The 20,988-nt window shown below is 46.4% G+C and overlaps 2 protein-coding genes across 7 annotated transcripts; both read left to right on the forward strand.

The window, feature by feature from the left end:
• Positions 1-253: 253 nt before the first annotated feature.
• Positions 254-11,757, forward strand: LOC134516575 (toll-like receptor 2 type-1). 5 transcript variants are annotated; one of them, XM_063336906.1, is made up of 5 exons: positions 254-359; positions 1,410-1,572; positions 2,342-2,621; positions 7,049-7,178; positions 9,040-11,757. In XM_063336906.1, exon 5 carries the CDS (start codon positions 9,044-9,046, stop codon positions 11,423-11,425), a length of 2,382 nt encoding a protein of 793 aa, XP_063192976.1. In that variant the 5' UTR covers positions 254-359; positions 1,410-1,572; positions 2,342-2,621; positions 7,049-7,178; positions 9,040-9,043; the 3' UTR covers positions 11,426-11,757. The 5 variants fall into 5 exon arrangements, with proteins under 5 accessions (XP_063192976.1, XP_063192975.1, XP_063192977.1 ...); XM_063336905.1 differs by having other exon boundaries at positions 281-359; positions 1,407-1,572; XM_063336907.1 differs by having other exon boundaries at positions 281-359; positions 1,407-1,529.
• A 1,395-nt stretch (positions 11,758-13,152) lies between these two features.
• On the forward strand, positions 13,153-20,007 carry LOC134516068 (toll-like receptor 2 type-2). Of its 2 annotated transcripts, none has more exons than XM_063335928.1 (3): positions 13,153-13,492; positions 15,138-15,225; positions 17,252-20,007. In XM_063335928.1, exon 3 carries the CDS (start codon positions 17,260-17,262, stop codon positions 19,609-19,611), a length of 2,352 nt encoding a protein of 783 aa, XP_063191998.1. In that variant the 5' UTR covers positions 13,153-13,492; positions 15,138-15,225; positions 17,252-17,259; the 3' UTR covers positions 19,612-20,007. The 2 variants fall into 2 exon arrangements, with proteins under 2 accessions (XP_063191998.1, XP_063191997.1); XM_063335927.1 differs by having other exon boundaries at positions 15,159-15,225.
• The last annotated feature ends 981 nt before the right edge of the window (positions 20,008-20,988 follow it).

The following is a 20,988-nucleotide window of genomic DNA, read 5'->3' on the forward strand; positions in this document are numbered from 1 at the left end:
AAGAAAATAAGAGGAGAAAAAAAAAAAAAAAGGAAGCACTTCTTCAGTGTATTAGTCGTAGATAGACCTAGGCATGAGATGTGTCCACACGTTCCTCTCAATGAGGAAATACAAGGTTTGTTGGACCTTTCCCGAACTGAAGCGCACCAACACGCACGTCTCTTTGCCCAGCCTCTCTTAAAGGAGCTTTTCCTCAGCGCTGAGCGAAACTGTTTTTCCTCCTTGCAGGAAATTCCAGTGCCAGGATGTTAAACACTAACTTCCTCACAACAGCCTGCTGGTGACGGCTTGCACCCGGTGGGCTGTGACAGTGTATTTTCTCTCCTGGTGAGCTGAAATGAAGCAGAAGCCGTCCAACGGTGAGTGTAAGAGATCCCATTCCTCCCTCTCCCCGACCCCCGGTACTGCAGCTCGTGCCTTGTAGGGTACATGAGGACCCCAACCCTCGGGTACCTCCAGTGGCCCCGATGGCCAGGGACACGCTGTGGGGATGGCACCGCCTCAGCATGGGGAGGTTTGGTGCCTCCTGGGAGGCCAGAGCTGAGGGTGGTCGTGGCTCTGTCTGGAAACCTGCAAAATCCTTGTTTTGAAAGAGGCTTGGCACCTCGTTTTCTTAAAAACTGGAAATATGTTTTATGTCTCCAAATACCTCCCTGGGCAGCCCACAACAGATGACCTCTGTCATACAGTTTGGGGCACAGCGACGTGAGCTGATCAGCCCAACAAGAGCGCGATATACGTAGAGCAAAGAGAAAAACAGTCCGTCAAAATACTAAGTGAGCAAAGGTACTTTGGAAAGGTATACAGAAGTATTTCCTGAAGGTGCCTGAAAAACAGAAGCAGATTTGTACGATGATAATGTTGAACCAATTAACAGTATGAAAATCGCTGAAAATCTATTAAAAGAAAATGCGATTTCCAGATTGTGTCTGTTTTAGGGGATGGATCCCCAGCAGCAGCAAGCTGGTAGCACGTTTGCCCAGGTGATGAGAAGGTACCTTTGGGCTGACCTCTAAGGTCCCAGTACCTTGATGTTTGTGCTTCAGGTTCCTGAGTCCTGCAGCCTGACTAGGCTGCCTGTGGAGTGCCCGTGGAGATCCAGGGTTATGAATACGGGAAATCCAAGGGTTGATACAGCCAACCTGGCCTGTAAGAAAAGCTGAGGTCAAGGCTCCCGTGAGCAGCCTTTTTATGGGTCTTGGGCACCTGACTCTGCTTGTGGTTCCCATCCCTGCATCTTCTCTGGGAGCTGGACCCCTTCTGCAGGGATCCAGGAAGCCCTGGGCGGCGCCCGGAGGAAGTTATATGCAACCAGATGTATTCCCAGACACATGTCTCCCCCACGTGTGCCAAGGGAGTTTCACTCATCGTCGGTATCAGTTTATATCTTGCCTTCCTCCCTGCAGCAGCGCCGGCAGTCCCGTGGCAGGCACGCTCACGCACCTTTGATCCCGCCGTGTGCCCAGCGTTCGTGTGCGGCTGAGCTACCCATCAGCGTGTTCGACCGGTGTCGAAGTGTCCCCACGCAGGTCTGGGGAGCAAGCAGCGGTGGTTGGGGGGATCCTGCGCTGCGTGAGTTGTCTCCGAGTTCCCATTTTAGAGTGACAAATCTGTGTGATGTTGATAATGGGGTTTTGTGAGTTTGTCATAGCGGTCTTCAGAAACAGGTGCCGAACTTGCCATAGTATTTACTGTTCTATAACTGTGTATTAATGGAAAATCCTAGTGCTCCTGTCAGAAGCAAATTCTTTTCACCCCACCTAAAAAAAATGCAAAGTAAGAAAGGAACTGCGTTGTCCAGCTTTGCCTTGCGTGCAGGCTGCTTTCTCTTGGTGCAATTTCCTTGAGAGCCAAAAGCTCATCAGGACTATTTTGGGAGATACTAGGGTTCTCCTCCTGTTGAGTCATGCTGACACAACTGTTCTAGAAAAACAAAACTTTCCATATTATTAGAATAAGCTTTGGTGTCTTAGCATGCAAACTTCCCTGCTAGCTGCTCCTCTGTTACGGCAGCAAATCAGTGTTGTGTTATTTCAACTGAATGCTTTCAGAAAGGATATGATAAAAAAAACCACCCCACAGCGCTGCTTCCTTGGCAGAGGCAGTCCCGAACGCTGGCTTTTGAATGAGTAACCATTTACACAGCATTATTGCGCTCTGCCACAACGGCAGGGCAAGGATAGCCCATGAGAAAAATAAGGGGAATCTGCTCCTCTGTATTTAAACTTTCAGCCTCAACATCTAACCAGGGGATTGAGCTGCTGCCAGGGCAGGCCTTGATATGCAACACGACCAAGTTAAAATTGTTTATTTCTCATTGTAATGTTCCTTTTTGATGTAGTTTGGAGATGAATACCCGAAGCCCTGCGAGTCAGATTAAAGCATAGGCACCAGCAGTGCATGCCAAGGCTCCGCTTCCAGGACCATGAAAGGACGCCAGGCCATCCTGCTTCCAATTGCACAAGTATTATACCTCCTGCTCCAAAGACTGCAAGCACAGATTTGACCGCTATTCCTCGCCAGCCGTTTCCAGGAGGGGTTAGGAGAAGAGTGCCCTGGGCTCGGCCTGGCTGGCACAGCTGTGGCGGAGCTGAGGCGCTGACACATCCTGGCTACCAGGGGTGAGTATCGGCAAATAGTTTTGCGCTGCTTGCAAAGATTTGGAAAGCGTTTCGGCTCATATCGCAACGCTGGCCAACAGATTTGTGACCTTCCTCCCTTTTCTGCTGCTTCTGCCTTTTCTTCGAGGAGGGGGTCTGGGGAGGGTGTTGCCCGGGTTGGGCAGCTTCTGCACTGCTCAGCAGAAAAAGCAAAAAGCAGCTCTGAGCGTGGGTGCTGACACACAGGAGGAAAGAGAGGAAGGGAGGGGACGGGCTGCAGGATCCTCTCATGTGGGACTGGGGAGTCCTTTGAAGGGTGCAACATGCCCAGATACCGCAGGAGATGGAGAAGGTTGCTCGGAGAAGAGGTTGCTTGGAGAAGAGGAGGCTGAGGGGAGACCTCATTGCCCTCTACAACTACCTGAAAGCAGGTTGTAGAGAGGTGGGTGTTGGCCTCTTCTCCCAGGTGAATAATGACAGGACCAGAGGAAATGGTCTGAAGCTGCGGCAGGGGAGATTTAGGTTAGATAACAGGAAGAATTACTTTACTGAAAGAGTGGTCAGGCACTGGAACAGCCTGCCCAGGGAGGTGGTTGAGTCACCATCCCTAGAGGTGTTTAAGAAACGTCTAGATGTGGCACTTCAGGGCATACTCTAGTGGCACAGATTGTAGGTTGTTTGGTTTGTTTTGTTGGGTTTTTTTGTGTGTGTGTATGGTTGGACTCGATGATCTCAAAGGTCTTTTCCAACCATGAAGATTCTATGATTCTAGGTGGTACCTCTGGCTGGCGAGGGGAGAGGGCTGCAGGGCTCTAGCAACTGGAGTCTGATCCTAAAGCCACATTCCCGAGTAACGCAACACAGATGCAGAAAGAGGCGGCGGTGAGGTTATAACAGTGAAACAACCCTTCTATCTGATGGCAGACTGAGGACTAGTGTTGCCACTTAGTTTGTGGTTTTCGATTAGCAAAAAACCAGTGGGTTTCTGTCCCACTGGTATGGTGTGAGGAACCCACAGCAATTTATTGTCGTTTAGACAATTATTCTCTCACCTGATGACCCCTCCCCACCTGGGAAGGGGAATCAGGGAAAAACAAGGAAACCCAAGGGTTGAAATATAAACAGATTTAATAGAATAAGACTAGATAACTAACACTAATCACTAAATAACCAATATTTATGCTGTTAGCAATATAAAATACACAAGGATTATACTCAGCCCATTCTATGAGCAGGAAGCTGGGCACTCCCAGGAGGGGACAGGAAATGTGGGACACTGCGAGAGCTGCAGCTTCGGGAGGAAGGGAAGGGCTCAGGGGTCCGGCACTGGGGCAAGAAGTTCTCAGGATCACAGCCATCAAGGGAGAGAAAACTTTGCAGCAAACTTTCTAATTTATATTGAATGTGATGTCCATGGTATGAAATAATCCTGTTGGCCAGCCTGGGTCAAATGCCCAGGCCTCGCTCCTCCTCATCCCTGCACCTGGTGAGATCGAAAACACTGAGACCTTGAAACCCACATCCCATAGCTGGCTATAAAGTAAATATTTTCATGAATTCAGATGCTAGAGTCTTCTAAAAGTGAAGTTTCCCCCAGCATTAGAAATTAGTCCTGTGTCGCTCAAACTAGGGCACCCACATAAATAGATTTCTATCTCTAGAACTATTTTGCTCAACGCCTATCTAATACAGCCCTCCACCGCTGGTTGCTGCCCTGTCTAGCAGCAGCAGCAGCAGTTTACTAGCGGATGAAGGTTGTGGCAGGATCCTGCCCCTCTGCCAGCAGAGGCGATGCAGGGATGCGGCACGGAGCGGCGGGAGGGCAGGATGCTGAGCAGGCTGTAGCTGGGGGTCAGGGAAGAGACAGATAAGGGAAAGGTGCGCTTCTTGTGCTGCTGTTGGATAACAGGAACATTTAAAGAAAGAGAGCTTCAAAAATGATGACTACAGCTCTGTCTCAGCCCTATATCTGCTGGCAAAGGCGTGTGCGGTGTCTCTGCTGGGAACATCTGCAGTTACAAAAGCCACAGGCTTGTTGCAAACCTATGCCCTTCTGCTGTGGAAAAAAATAATGTACTGGCACAGATGGAAGTATATGCCTTTTTAAACACTATAAAAGAGGAAGGATAAGCATAGCTTAAACTTGGAGGAGGAGAGAAAGCACCCACAAGGTGCAACTTTGTTCAATGCTAAACATGCAGTTACCCTGGAGAAAAAGCAGATGAATGGTATTCTCACCTTAAAAGACATCAGTTTTCTCCTACTTTAAACTCTTTGATTTCAAAAGAAGCTGTTCTGAGTCCAGGCTGCAGCTCAGTTTGGAAGCTGATGCTCTGGGAGGCAGCTGGCTCGTACCTCCCGTCTGTGTGCGGGGCAGCTTGTGGAGGGCATTTCTGGCCACCTTCAGTATCCTTGGACCTTCCTGACTCCGTATAACCTGATAAATCCTGACAAATTGACCTGGAAAGAGAGAGACAAAAGTTGTGCTGCTGGTAGACATTTTTCCCCACTGATGGAAACAAACTGAAGGCCCATCCCAATTTCTTGGCCTTTTAAGCAGCTTGCTGAAATGAACTGCTTGGTTTGTGAACTGCGGCATTGGAAGGTGGGCAGCATCGCTCTGGTCTTCTCTTTCTGAGAGAAAGCAGAAACCCGGCCCAGTTTAGAACTGTGATGAGCCTGGACATTACGAGAAAGTCAGTACTTCTGAAAAAATAGCTAACGCCTACCTCGAGTCTCCATGATTGTGTGGTGGCGAAGCTGTAACACACAAAAAAGTGTGCCTGCTACGCATTCAATGAAGTATGTGGCCTCATATGCGGTCGTCGTCTTCAAAGCTCTTCACAAATTTAACTATATTTAACTTTAGGAAGGAGTTATAATTTTGATGACAAAAACATATAGGAATGAGTCGCGTCAAACTTAGAACTAACATGTAAACACATTTTGAAGACTGAAAGTCTTCTCTTTTTAAGAACTAGAACTGTTTCAGCTGAGAGGTGCCAGAGAGAAATGGCAGCTTTTGGGAAGCTGATGACATCCCTTCACTAAAACGCCATTTCTCTTCTTTGCTGTGTCCCACAGCCTGCTCTGTCTCTATTCCCCACACCACCGCCCCAGCAAAACTGCTTTAAAAACGTTGTTATGTCTTCTATAACAGACAGAAAGCACAAGGGTATCTCAGTCTTTCAATTCCTTTTTTTTTGAAAGCACCGAGTTCTTAACCTAATGTGCAATGCTAATTTTAATGTAGCGGGGGACTGAAGGTTGTTATGAGATGCCCTCAGCTTTCTGCCTGGGCTTTGCCACGCTTGAGCACCCAGATGCCACCGTGGGCCCTCTGACAGGTGGCCAGGCAGGTGGCAGGAATGGGTCAGTCTGTCCGTCTGTCTGCTCCCAGGCAGGCACCTCTTGGTGCAAGCGGGCAGCAGACCGTCACAATTTCTGTGGACAGGAAAAAAAAAAAAAGGAAACTGCAGTGGGAAGGTTTGATGTTTGAATTTAATGGATTTCCCTTTCAGAGCTGGTGGGAAGGCTCCCTACCCCTTCCTGCATGCAGTGGACATTTGACCAGCCGTGTGTTTCTGTTCAGTCAGGCTAAAATAAGTATCATCAAACCTCCCCTCTCAAAATTTCCTTGGATGTTTACAGAGGGATACTTTATTTCAAACTGTGTCTTCTTTCTCAGACAGAATATCATTCCTGTTCTTAGGCGTTTTCTATTTGTTGATAGTATACGATTGCAGCATTCTAGGAAAAGGAAAGATACTGAGAGCCTCTTGACTAAACAATTTCACCCCAACATTTATAGCAATATAATATGTATCTCAATCTATATATAATCAACTCTATGATTTTCTATGGTTATGTATTGATAACATTTTACAGAACTTACAGAACAAAATAACGGCTGTGCTGAGATGTTCTGTTGCTCAGCACAGTTAACCCCCCCCCCCCCCCCCCAACACGTACCAAATAAGAAGTATTGAAAGTAGAGATACAAGGAGGTCAATGCAGGATACAAGGGGGTTCTGCCTAGGAACTATTTCTGCACTTAATGCTAGAGGAAGTGATTGTGAAAGAACAACTTGCGCAAAATGGTTGCATCAGCCTTTCGCGCGATGGGCGACGACTGACAAAAGGAGAGAGATCTGCCACTGAATTTCAGCTTGTGGAGAAGAGAGCTCAAACACTATCTACACTCGCTTTTGTGTCCCCTGTCAGCAGCGGCAGTAGAAATGGTTGAAATGTGAGTTTGAGGGGCAGTGTCATGCGTGTCGGACAATACCAAACTCTCCAGAAGCCGTCGTTTCCTTAGGGGAGCAGCCACTGAAGAAAAGCTGTGTGAATTGGTATGCTTCACTGGCTGAGTAGTTAGAGGACATTGGGAAACTATCAACATAAAGTTTTGTTTGAGGAGCACGGGCTGAAATATTTTCTCACTCCAGGACTGTCGTCGCATCAGACCTGCCAAGGGGTTTGGCTTTTGTTGTACTTGGAGATACGAGGCGACCGCTTGGATCCCGGAGTACGTGGTCAGCACACAAGGAGACTGAAACACAGCAGGCAGTACATAAGGTAAGTATTTACAGTCTCTGCATATTCAGGATTTGGGGATACTGTTTTTTCTGCAATACTGGAGCTATTTACAGCAGCTTGTGAGCTTTAATAAGTGACTTATTTTCTGGTGTAGCCGATGGTGAAATGTTCTTTGGCACCTGTGTCAGGAAACACAGCCCTTCTGTAAATTAAAATCAGTATTGTTCTAATGGCATCCACTGTTTATAGGGTGATGGTAACATCCAATTCCCATCTATTACCAGTGTTGATTTACAGAAAAGGGCGATAGACTTGTTTGGTTGCGTATCAGCTTGTTCAGCCTTTCCAGTAAAGAATGTAAATTGCTTACACAGTGTAAAAAAGGGTGTGCCAGGAGCCCACGCAGCTCTGCTTTTTAGAAGCCCTGAGGCTGGTGAGACTTCATGCAGGGGACCCCAAAATCGCTTCAGGGAAAGTTTGCGGTATCAGAAGTCACAGGCCACCCGAAGGGCCAAGAGGGTGGACACGCTCTGTTCGAGCTTCCGCCTCATGGGTAGCCGTACTAGATGGACAGTCTAACGCTGTGAAGGCTGTGAGCATTTAGAACCATAGAATCATTTAGGTTGGAAAAAACCTTTAAGATCATTGAGTCCAACCATTAATGAGGCACCGACAAGTTCACCACTAAACCATGTCCCTAAGCGCCACATCTACACCTCTTCTGAATACCCCTGGGGATAAGAACTCAATCACTTCCCTGGGCAGCCTGTTCCAACGCTTGATAAACTTTTCAGTGAAGAACTTTTTCCTAATACCCAATCTAAACCTCCCCTGGTACAACGTAAGGCCATTTCCTCTCATCCTATCACTTGTTACTGGGGAAAGGGACTGATGCCCACCTTGCTACAACCTTCTTTCAGGTAGCTGTAGAGAGCGATAGGGGCTCCCCTCAGCCTCCTTTTCTCCAGGCTAAACAACCCCAGTTCCCTCAGCCGCTCCTCATAAGACTTGTTCTCAGACCCCTCACCAGCTTCATTGCCCTTCTCTGGACCCGCTCCAGCACCTCAATGTCCTTCCTGTAGTGGGAGGCCCAAAACACAACACAGTATTTGGGGTGTGGCCTCACCAGTGCTGAGTACAGGGGAATGACCACTTCCCTAGTCTTGCTGGCCACACTGTTTCTGATACAAGTCAGGGTGCTATTGGCCTTCTTGGCCACCTGGGCACACTGCTGGCTCATATTCAGCCAGCTGTCAATCAACAGCCCCAGGTCCTTTTCTGCCAGGCAGCTTTCCAGCCACTCTTCCTCAAGCCTGTAGCGCTGCATGGGGTTGTTGTGACCCAAATGCAGGACCCGACGCTTGGCCTTGTTGAACCTCATACCATTGGCCTTGGCCCATCGATCCAGCCTGTCCAGATCCCTCTGTAGAGCCTTCCTACCCTCACGCAGATCAACACTCCCACCCAACTTGGTGTCATCTGCAAACTTACTGAGAGTGCACTTGATAAATCTTGTCCAGATCGTTGACGATCTAACCATCTTCCCCTGTTTAGGGTTGAAACATCCAGCCGTAGCTTCATTGTTAAGAGGAGGCATAAAGCGAGAGATGTAAGAGGCGAGAGCTATGGCCAATGCATGTATGAAAAGGCAGGACATTGAGAATGGTCCTTTATGACTGTTGAGACATGATATGGCTGTACTCCAAAGATGAGTAGCATGCCATGTTTCCAGGAGTGAGCAGCTGAAGTAGCAGCAGAAGAATGATGTCACAGCATAACTCTTACAAGAAAAAAATGGAATCTGAATTTCCTAATAAAATTGCACAGGTTTTCAATTGTTTTCAGTTGCTGTTCAAAGCTGAAATTTGACACTACTTTACCTCTTTTCTTTTTCGTACAGGAAAATGTTGAAACAAACAGAACACAAACCAAGAACTACACACACCTGGCGAGTGTGGGCCATCTACATGGTCTTAGCTGCAAACCTCTCCGAAGAGCAGGCGCTGAAGCAGCCTTGTCCTTCGTGCGATGCCACGCAGCTTTGCAACTGCTCTTCCATGGGCTTGGATTTTATTCCCTCAGGGCTCACGAGCAAAATCACAACGTTAAACCTGGCCCACAACAGGATAAAGCACATCCGATCCCAGGATCTGCAGCAGACTGTGAACCTGAGAGTCCTGCTGCTGCAGTCCAATGAAATCAGCTCGATAGACGAGGACTCGTTCCGCTCCCTTGGGAAACTGGAGCTCTTGGACTTATCAAATAACAGCTTGGCTCACTTGTCCCCTGCGTGGTTTGGGCACCTTTTTTCGCTCCAGCACCTCCGCCTTCAAGGGAACTCCTACAGAGACCTGGGGGAAAGCTCCCCCTTTTCTAGCCTGAGGAACCTGAGTTCTCTCCACCTGGGCAACCGGTGGTTCTCCACGATAAGGCAAGGGAACTTTGAGGGCATTGAGCTTCTCGACAAGTTGTGGATTGAGGGTGGCAATCTCAGTCAGTACGAGCCGGGAAGTTTGAAATCGATTAAGATGATAAATCACATGATCATAAACCTAAGAAGTATTACAGTATTCTCCGCAATTGTCAGGGACCTTCTGCACTCTGTCATTTGGTTAGAAGTGAGAGAAATCAAATTGGAGATTGAAAAAGAAAGCTTGGTGCAGAACTCTACGCTTCCTTTTAGGATAAGAAAACTTACGTTTAAAGATGCTTCATTCACAGATCAATATATTAGCCGAATAATAGTATTACTGAAGGAAATCACATCTTTGCAAGAGTTAGAGGCAATTGATTGTGTGCTTGAGGGGACGGGACAATGGAATATTGATGAAATTGTAAGCAGTGGGCAAAGTTTCGTTGAAAAGGTGTCAGTAATAAATATAATGATTCCAAATTTTCATTTATTTTTGGACATGGAAGGTATGGAGTCACAAGTAAACAAACTGAAAGCACTCACCATTGCAAGCTCTAGAGTTTTCATGGTACCATGCAAACTTGCAAAACAGTTTTCATCACTTCTGCATCTGGACTTCCATGATAATTTGCTTGTAAATAATCGCTTAGATGAGACAATCTGTAAAGATGCTTGGCCTTCATTACAAACTTTAAATCTAAGTCAAAACTCTCTAAAATCTCTGAAACAGACTGCAAATTCTGTAACTCGTCTACCTGAACTGATTAATCTTGACATTAGCCAAAATAATTTTGGTGACATGCCAGATGTGTGTGCATGGCCAAAAAACCTGAAATACTTAAACCTGTCCAGCACTCAAATTCCTAAACTAACGACTTGCATTCCCCCAACGCTAGAAGTTTTGGACGTTAGTGCTAACAAGCTGAAGGAGTTTGGACTGCAACTCCCATTTCTCAAAGAGCTGTACCTCACAAAAAACCAGCTGAAGACCTTGCCTGGTGCTGCACCCATTCCTAACTTAGTGGCCCTGTCAATCAGAAGAAACAAACTCAACAGTTTCTCCCAGGAAGAGTTTGAGTCCTTCAAGAAAATGGAGCTGCTGGACGCCAGCGACAACAACTTCATCTGCTCCTGTGAATTCCTCTCCTTCGTTCACCACCAGGCCGGGATAGCCCAGGTGCTGGTGGGGTGGCCTGGCAAGTACGTCTGCGACTCTCCCCTGGCAGTGAGAGGGGAGCAGGTTGGAGCCGTGCACCTCTCCCTGATGGAGTGCCACAGGTCCCTCGTGGTGTCGTCGATCTGCGTCCTGGTCTTCCTGGTCATCCTCGTCCTCGTGGCCCTTGGCTACAAGTACCACGTGGTCTGGTACCTGAGAATGACCTGGGCATGGCTCCAAGCCAAGCGGAAGCCCAAGCGAGCCCCCCCAAAGGACATCTGCTACGACGCTTTTGTCTCCTACAGTGAGAACGACTCCGAGTGGGTGGAAAACATCATGGTGCGGGAGCTGGAGCAGGCCTGCCCCCCCTTTCGGCTCTGCCTCCACAAGCGGGACTTTGTGCCCGGGAAGTGGATTGTGGACAACATCATTGACTCCATAGAGAAGAGCCACAAAACGCTCTTTGTGCTGTCCGAGCACTTTGTGCAGAGCGAGTGGTGCAAATACGAGCTGGATTTCTCGCACTTCCGCCTCTTTGATGAGAACAACGATGCAGCAATTCTCGTCCTCCTGGAGCCCATCCAGAGCAAAGCGATTCCCAAGAGGTTCTGCAAGCTGCGGAAGATCATGAACACAAAGACCTACTTGGAGTGGCCTCCTGGTGAAGAGCAGCAGGAAAGGTTTTGGGAAAACCTAAAAGGAGCCTTGAAGTCATAGAACAACTTGTCAGCCCCTGTTTCAGTATATTTTCACATAGGACTTGTCAGTCCTATGTGGAAGTGTTTCTTTCTTATTTTTCTGCCTTATTTTTCTTTCTTATTTTTCTGCCTAAGGAGAACTTGCTTTGTTGTGAATAGAAATAATCACATTACTAAATCAGGAAGACCCACTTTAGGCTTTCCAGTGATTTGATACTCTAATCTTTCAAAATCCCTGCCAATAATTATGATATTAGGAAGCCATGTTGGAATTCATACACTTTTCTACATACATTTATCTGAATTTAGGTTATTTCTGTACTTTTTCTCCTGTTACCACATCCCTGACTGGTTCCTAACAATACCATTGTATTTTAGAAATGAAAAATAAAAGTGCTTCAATACTCCTCCATGTCTGTTGTTCTCCTTTAGTTTATTTTTAGTGCAAACATGTACAGCAGGGTAATTAAAATTTAATTCTGAAAAAAACCTGAGGACTTTTACATTAAAATAATCCCTCCAAAACCCTACCTTTGCTGAGCAACACAAAAAAAGAAGACAGTATTGAATACATACCTCCATTCACAAGCCTGTTAGTCTGGCTAGTTACACCAGCATCCATACCACCATGCACAGGCTGGGCTTTACTCAATGCCAGAGAAGGAAGCATCCTGGCACCTTGACTGTGGTGAAATCCAGAGCCGTTAAATCACTGCTGTGGTTTTTTTTTTTCCTTAGGCATCTTTCCTGCTGTGAATGCTTGTTTTTCCCTCTGCTGTCACCACCTACCTTTCTACCTACTCACAGGTGAAGCCTTCTATTTGTGGGGCATGAGGATGTGTTTCTAAACAAGCAGGCTAGATGGTGTTGCAGACTGGCTCACTTCTTGTTTCTGCTCTTCTACTTTGCACAGCACACTGAAGTAATCAGTGGGCCATGCATCCCTTACCTCTCTACTTAGCTTCCTTTATAACCAGTGCAGATAATCACACTGATAAGAGGCAATTCATCTTTCTACCCCAGTATGAGGTATCTCCTGGAACTACTGTATCGCTCTTCACCAGTTATAAAGGGAATCTAGACAAACAAATAGATACAGATATTCACACTAACATAGCTGGTCCCATCCTGAGTGGCTGGAGTCACAGCTGTTGTGGGCTTCTTGTGCCCTAGGGATTCTTGTGGAAACATGAAATTGTCACTCGGGGAGACAGCTAGGTGTGGGTTTCTCTAACTCGGCACTTCCGTGCCCCCCTTTGCTTGTGTTGTTGGAGTTTAAGTACAGGGGAGTCTAAATGAATCTTGATTAAACTTTATACGTGCAATTGTGAAATACCAAAGCACTGACATATGGACTGAGTGAGTATTTGAAAAATAGGGAAATATGCTTATACACACGTGTCTGTGTTGGTATATATGTACATATTTTTATATATGTATATCTGTGTACGTGCCTATGCATATGTATATATTCACACTCCCTGGTGTATGTGTTTACGCATATATGCACATGAGATGATAGTTTCTGTGGGCGTAGCCCGCAAACACGGCTTTCGGTTCTACTTTCCTGTTACAATTATATCTCCAGGCTTAGTCCAAAGTCTACTACAAAAGGATTTTTCTGTTCACTTTCCTGGAGAAGAATAGCTCATGGGCTAATCATTGCTGAACTCCAGTTAAGTGATGAGTGAATCATCTGACAGCAAACACTGGGCACTGATAAAACAGATTAGGAGATGGTGTGCCTAGAGATAAGGAGGAAAATATGTCTTGCGGGTCATTTCAAAGAGAAGGTCAGAGAGAGGTAGGAGAAGCCTACAGAGTACACTCTTACCGTAGACGCAGACTTCTATGGGTTGGCACATCTAAAAGGACTGATAGTGTTACTGCTCGTATGCCAATCAGATCCCCGAGGTGGGAACACCCCTGCTTACACGTCCAAGACGGAGAGGTGAAGTGGGAAGGAAACAGCACTGTGAGAGGAAGCTGGGTGAAGAGCGATCAGCAAGAGAGATGAAACACGACATAAGTTAACCAGCATGCAGGTGCCGGAGCTGGAGATCCCGGTAGTTTTTTCTGCACAGAGGTGAGTCTGCAGGCGGGTGGAGGCTGGAGACACAGGGAAAGAGAGTGGAGATGCAACACCAGGGCAAGAAGCAAGGAGGGAGCACTGGGAAGAGGCTGTCTCATCTCTGCCACTGAGTCGTCCTCCTCTGCACGGGGCACTCAGGGTGCTCGGGGCTGCTGGGCAGGGGCCAACTCCAGCAGAATGGAGCAGGCAGCAAAAGAAAGGCTCCCTGCCAGAGCTGGGACATGCTGATGGGAGCAATGTCCTTCAGGAAAGGGGAGAGAGGAAAGCAGCAAATGAAAAAGAGACAAGTTGGGTCAGACTCTGCAATTTCTTCTCAGTTTCCTTGTGGTAGGGTGCCTTCCATGTGCTTTGTGCTGTTTGTATGTTGTCCCACTTGTGTGTCCATACCGGCTGCCCGGGAAAGGTCAGGTGTGAAGGTGGGCTGTGTTTGTGTTAGGAATTCAACCAGGAAAGAGCTCATTCAGCAACAGTCTCGGGGCAGTGGGATTAGCTATCTCCTCACCTTACTCTGCCCTGTTGCACATCTTCTGTGTCAGAAACAAGAGAGGAGCATGCCTATGTACGCGCGCGTGTGCATACACATACATACTGTTAAGGCAATGCTGGTGGGTGATAGCCAGGAAGAATGCAACCCACACGTGACCAAGTGGAAAGTAGCAGCTTTGCCAAGTCTGCTTGTGGATCCATTCCTTCACCAACCAGTGACCCTCCCGCTGCAGGCTCTGGAGCACTGCTCAAACTTACCAGCCCTCATTTAGCTTGATAGCATTCCCCAAGCTAGAATCAATTTGCACGCTGTTGGCACGCTTCATTTTAGCAGTTACATTAGACGCTAGCATTTGTTAGTATTTATAGAACCTCATTCTGTTGGCACTCATGGTTTTGTTTAAGAATACGCGCATATTTCCTCAAATAATTCTACTCTCCTGAGCCAAGGAAGATAATCCTGAGCATGTCTGATGACTTGGACCTTTTGTCCATAACCCAGAAACACTTTGAAAGTCTAGTTCATCACAGCACCTTATGGTATAAGGGCATCTGTGCAAGTGTCATTATTAGCTGCATTTCAATTTCTGTGTGGCTTTTTTTCTTCCCAGGGCAACAGGGAAAAGTGGTTCCTTGGTAGGGCAATGTTGTTGTGGAGTAGGGCTATATTCATGAGTGGGTGCAGAGAGGCCTGAAATGACCCTGTAAGTCAGGGTCTTAAGCTGAATTAGCCAGGAATAGGAAGGGGAAAAGAATGGCTGAAAATGAATGAGAGTGGGAATGGGATTTCCATGAATGTCTGCTCACATTACAGATGAGCAAAAGAACCTGGAAAAGATGCTCAGGCAAGTTATGATAAAGAAAGAAAAGTGTCCTGTACCACCAAATGTGATTCAGTCCTGCAGTCCCTGATTGGTTTCAGGCTGGTAAGGTGAACAGCCATTAGGCTCAGCCGGTATTTCCAGCGTAAATATCAGTACCTGCCCCATTCCCTTCTGTGCTGCCAATTTTCCACTTGTAAATAACCTACCTATAGATAGATTTTGATTGGCCAGGTTGCCTGGTTGTTTCTTTTTCTAACAGTAAGCATTTTGATGGCAACTTTTAAAACCCCACTTAAATTTGTTGCTTGTGAAACTCATCTTACTCATAGCTCTGCTCTGATGGTCTACAGCACTCTGTTATCCGGCCAGACTTGCAAGACCAAAAACGCCCCGTAAAAAGCCTCAGCTGGACAGCAGGTGAGTGTGACTACAGAGTGTAATTCTTTGGGTGGGATTCACACGCATAAACCTCTAGGTATCTAAACTATGGTGCGCCATTTTAAGATGATGGGGTCATTTCTCTTGGAGTCATCCTATCTTAACATGAGTGTCTAAGAGACATGATGAAAAATGGCCTTAAAAGTTCTTATTTCTCTCCATTGATGTTGGAGGACATGGTGGCTGGCCAGCTCAGCTGTGGGCATCTAAATACAGGGCAGAGGAATGTGTCCTTCAAGACCCAAAGCTCTACATCGGAGAGAGACAGATATTAAAGGAGAATAACACAAGAGGTCAAAATGTTTGTAGTCTTTCAGGTGGGAAGAGATGGAATGACTGAAAAAATTTTCCACAACTTTTCCTCCTCTCCCCATATCAAACAATCTCAGGTAATTCTGCCCCTTTTGAATAATTTTAAGCAACTCTGGCTAAAAATAATAAAACCAGAAAGGTAGGACTTGTCTGCATGAACTTGTCTGTGTGAATTAGCTAGTGTAAAACAAATTAGAATTATGAATTCAAAGTATGGTAGATCTGCACAGAGGCCCAGTAGGATGACTGAAGGGGCAAGTACTCCTCGGTGAGCCAGCCTAACTCGATTAACCTGATATAGAGCCCACAATGATCTTTGGGAACCTGTCGGTTGGCCTCTTTGGGGTTGATTCCCTCTTTCCCCCTCAGAAGGATACTTACTGGGGAGTGTGTGTGTGTGTGTGTGTTGTGACTCACTGGGGAAAGTTATACTTTAAAAGTGCTCTTTGATCTTGTCAAGAAAGCATAAACAAAAAAAGGGCTGTAATTCAATATGTAATAAGGGTTTTGAAGGGAAAACCACATCTCAGGCTTCAAGAATCGTTTCTCCAACTCCTCAGAGGGACAGAAGAACTAAAGTCACCTTGTTGGGAGGAAGGACAGGTTGGATATTGCAGCAAGTTCTGTAACACAAAAAGCCATGTCAAATCAGTAGTACTATGAAAGGCACGACCGTGAGAGGAAAGAGAAGTGACACAGGATCCACAGCTGTGTGGCTTCTCTTGAATCATTTAAGTCCAGAAGATGAGGAACAGGCTGCAGGGCTGGAAAAAGCTGATCTGCAGGAGGCTCGAAAAGCCCCTGACTCTTCCTCGCAGCTGGGCCTGACCACCTTCTCTCTGCCACTGAGACGCAAAGCAGAAAAAGCCACTGCCAGAGAAGGATGTGGCAGTAAAAAGGAAGAGCTAAGAGTCAGTAGGTTACCATGGTCAGTTTTCCCAGATTAAGTTTCATTAGCAAGTATCAGACTGATTGTAGCATGGCAATGATGGCTTACACAGACATGCAGGCAAAAATTTATTTCCCTGCTACTAGAACATTTACAATCAGAATAGCCAAAGGCAGATAAAATGAGGAAAGGGACTGAAATATATGCATCCCTCTTCTTCCTATTGTTAGAACCCAGATTAGACATATGCTTGAAATGAGTATTAAATGTGAACATCACCATCTCCCACAAGACATTGACTCTTCTTGATGTAACCAGGATTTGAAACAGATACGGGGAGACTCCTTATAGTAAAATATGGATATACAAAATAATAGTCACAGATGCAGAAGGAAAAGACCTAAGGAGGGACTAAGGGGGATGTATGGGGACTATTTTCTAAACAGGCGAAGGATCAGATTAGTAATAATATTGTGATTATTCAGATGTTTACCTGAATCTGCAAAAGATTTGTGCAGCTGTTAATTAATTTGATAGTCCTCATTCCAAAATTAGAAACCACAGGGAAAAGAAGAGTAAATTCAGTGTACACAGCATTTACCAAATGATTCTGGAATATTTATGTACAATGTGCCTTGTTTTGACTAATTGTTTCACCTCTAAACAGTGTTAAAAACAAATATATTTACAGTGCCTTCAACAGGACAGAACACTAAGGGTTATGTTTTAGCTATATCCAAAATATAGCTTCTTCAAAACTAACTATTCATCTTATATTTGCTCTCACTATATTTCATATTTTAGGCAAAATAATGACTACACACACCTGGCGAGTGTGGGCCATCTACATGGTCTTAGCTGCAAACCTCTCCGAAGAGCGGGCGCTGAAGCAGCCTTGTCCTTCGTGCGATGCCACGCAGCTTTGCAACTGCTCTTCCATGGGCTTGGATTTTATTCCCTCAGGGCTCACGAGCAAAATCACAACGTTAAACCTGGCCCACAACAGGATAAAGCACATCCGATCCCAGGATCTGCAGCAGACTGTGAACCTGAGAGTCCTGCTGCTGCAGTCCAATGAAATCAGCTCGATAGACGAGGACTCGTTCCGCTCCCTTGGGAAACTGGAGCTCTTGGACTTATCAAATAACAGCTTGGCTCACTTGTCCCCTGCGTGGTTTGGGCACCTTTTTTCGCTCCAGCACCTCCGCCTTCAAGGGAACTCCTACAGAGACCTGGGGGAAAGCTCCCCCTTTTCTAGCCTGAGGAACCTGAGTTCCCTCCACCTGGGCAACCGGTGGTTCTCCACGATAAGGCAAGGGAACTTTGAGGGCATTGAGCTTCTCGACAAGTTGTGGATTGAGGGTGGCAATCTCAGTCAGTACGAGCCGGGAAGTTTGAAATCGATTAAGACGATAAATCACATGATCATAAACATAAGAAGTGTTAAAGTATTCTCCGCAATTGTCAGGGACCTTCTGCACTCTGTCATTTGGTTAGAAGTGAGACAAACAGCATTCAGTATACCTGCTGAAGTGCAACTATTGAGAGTCATGTTGTCGTCTTTTGCAAAGAAAATTTCTTTTAAAAGGGCCTTATTAACAGACGCTACTGTACCTGAGATTATCAGCATTTTAGAAGACATGCCAAAATTAGTGGAGGTGGAGATTATAGACTGTAGACTCTTGGGAACTGGACAATGGAAAATACAGATTCAAGCAAATCAATCACAGACTCTTAGAGTTCTGACAGTAGAGAAATTATCTATAGAAGAATTTTATTTGTTTACAGATTTAAAAGATGTGGAAGGTCTACTGTCTCTTCTTACTGAAGTCACAGTTGTAAACACCAAGGTCTTTTTGGTACCATGCAGCCTTTCGAAACATCTTCTGTCATTAGAGTACCTTGACCTTAGTGCGAATTTGCTTGGAGATCAGAGTTTGGAGCATTCGGCCTGCCAGGACGGTTGGCCCTCACTACAAACTCTAAATTTAAGTCAGAATTCACTGAGTGACTTAGAAATGACTGGTAAAAGTTTGTCTCATCTAAGAAAATTAATTCTCTTAGACATTAGCCAAAATAATTTTGGTGACATGCCAGATGTGTGTGCATGGCCAAAAAACCTGAAATACTTAAACCTGTCCAGCACTCAAATTCCTAAACTAACGACTTGCATTCCCCCAACGCTAGAAGTTTTGGACGTTAGTGCTAACAAGCTGAAGGAGTTTGGACTGCAACTCCCATTTCTCAAAGAGCTGTACCTCACAAAAAACCAGCTGAAGACCTTGCCTGGTGCTGCACCCATTCCTAACTTAGTGGCCCTGTCAATCAGAAGAAACAAACTCAACAGTTTCTCCCAGGAAGAGTTTGAGTCCTTCAAGAAAATGGAGCTGCTGGACGCCAGCGACAACAACTTCATCTGCTCCTGTGAATTCCTCTCCTTCATTCACCACCAGGCCGGGATAGCCCAGGTGCTGGTGGGGTGGCCTGGCAAGTACGTCTGTGACTCTCCCCTGGCAGTGAGAGGGGAGCAGGTTGGAGCTGTGCACCTCTCCCTGATGGAGTGCCACAGGTCCCTCGTGGTGTCGTCGATCTGTGTCCTGGTCTTCCTGGTCATCCTCGTCCTCGTGGCCCTTGGCTACAAGTACCACATGGTCTGGTACCTGAGAATGACCTGGGCATGGCTCCAAGCCAAGCGGAAGCCCAAGCGAGCCCCCCCAAAGGACATCTGCTACGACGCTTTTGTCTCCTACAGTGAGAACGACTCCGAGTGGGTGGAAAACATCATGGTGCGGGAGCTGGAGCAGGCCTGCCCCCCGTTTCGGCTCTGCCTCCACAAGCGGGACTTTGTGCCTGGGAAGTGGATTGTGGACAACATCATTGACTCCATAGAGAAGAGCCACAAAACGCTCTTTGTGCTGTCCGAGCACTTTGTGCAGAGCGAGTGGTGCAAATACGAGCTGGATTTCTCGCACTTCCGCCTCTTTGATGAGAACAACGATGCAGCAATTCTCGTCCTCCTGGAGCCCATCCAGAGCAAAGCGATTCCCAAGAGGTTCTGCAAGCTGCGGAAGATCATGAACACAAAGACCTACCTGGAGTGGCCTCTTGAAGAAGAGCAGCAGGAGAGGTTTTGGTTTAATTTGAAAATAGCTCTAAAATCCTAGACAGGGACATTAAAGACTGAATATGTAGCAAACGTATTCTGGATTGTTTCCCTTGCATGTTTGTTCCATCACCTATCTGTATCTCAAGAACAGAGAGCTGAGCTACTGAAATTTCTATTACTTGCTGTAAGATTTATTTTTTTTTTTGTAGCTGTGGTCGTGAACTGTTGTACTGGTTTGGGCTGGCATAGAGTTGATTTTCTTCATAGTTGCTCCTACGGTGCTGTGGTTTGGATTTGTGACCGAAACAGCATTGATAACACAGGGATGTTTTAGTTATTTTTGAACAGTGCTTGTACAGCATCAAGGCCTTTTCTATTTCTCTCACTGTCCTGTGAGGTATCATGGTACATGATAATTTGGGGTGACCAAAGGGATGTGCCATAACATATAATATCATGCTCAGCAATAAACATTGTGGGAAAGGAAGAGGAAGGAAGGACATTTGGAGTTATGGTGTTTGTCTTCCCAAGTAACTGTTACGCATGATGGAGCCCTGCTTTCATGGAAATGGCTAAACATCCACCTGCTGGGAGGATAAAGTGAATGAATTCCTCATTTTTGCTTTGCCTGCATGCAGCTTTTGCTTTATCAGTTGAACTGTCTTTATCTCAACCCACGAGTTGTCTCACTTTTACCCTTCTGATTCTGTCCTGCAACCCACTGTGAGGAGAGTGAGTGAGCGGCTGTCTGGTGCTGAGCTGCCTTCCAGGGTTAGAATAATAGAATGGTTAGAGTTGGAAGGGACCTTAAAGATCATCTAGTTCCAACCCCCCCTGCCGTGGGCAGCGACACCTTCCACTAGACCAGGCTGCTCAAAGCCCCATCCAGCCTGGCCTGGAACACTTCCAGGGATGGGGCAGCCACAGCTTCTCTGGACAACCTGTTCCAGTGCCTCACCACCCTCACAGTAAAGAATTTCTTCATAATATCTAATCTAAATCTCCCCTCTTTCAGTTTAAAACCATTACCCCTTGTCCTATTGCTCCACTCCCTGATAAAGAGTCCCTCCCCATCTTTTCTGTAGGCCCCCTTTAGGTACTGGAAGGCTGCTATAAGGCTTCCCCAAAGCCTTCTCTTCTCCAGGCTGAATAACCCCAACTCTCTCAGCCTGTCCTCACAGGATAGGTCCTTCAGCCCTCTGATCATGTTCGTGGCCCATCCTACTTATCACTGGTAACCACTTGGACATTAAGCTGCTGCCTGCAACTCTTTGAGTCCGTCCATCCAGCCAATTCCTTATTCAGTGGGTGGTCAATTTGTCAAATCCATGTCTCTCCAATTTAGAGACACGGATGTTGTGTGGGACAGTGTCAAATGCTTTGCACGAGTCCAGGTAGCTGATGTCAGTTACTCTTCCCTTATCCGCCAACACTG

Source organism: Chroicocephalus ridibundus, chromosome 5 (genome assembly GCF_963924245.1).
Source record: "Chroicocephalus ridibundus chromosome 5, bChrRid1.1, whole genome shotgun sequence".
NCBI classification, from domain to species: domain Eukaryota; kingdom Metazoa; phylum Chordata; class Aves; order Charadriiformes; family Laridae; genus Chroicocephalus; species Chroicocephalus ridibundus.

Coding starts and splice junctions, on each gene's coding strand:
- LOC134516575 (XM_063336906.1), top strand. CDS start 9,044: ATGTTGAAACAAACAGAACACAAACCAAGAACTACACACACCTGGCGA.
- LOC134516068 (XM_063335928.1), top strand. CDS start 17,260: ATGACTACACACACCTGGCGAGTGTGGGCCATCTACATGGTCTTAGCT.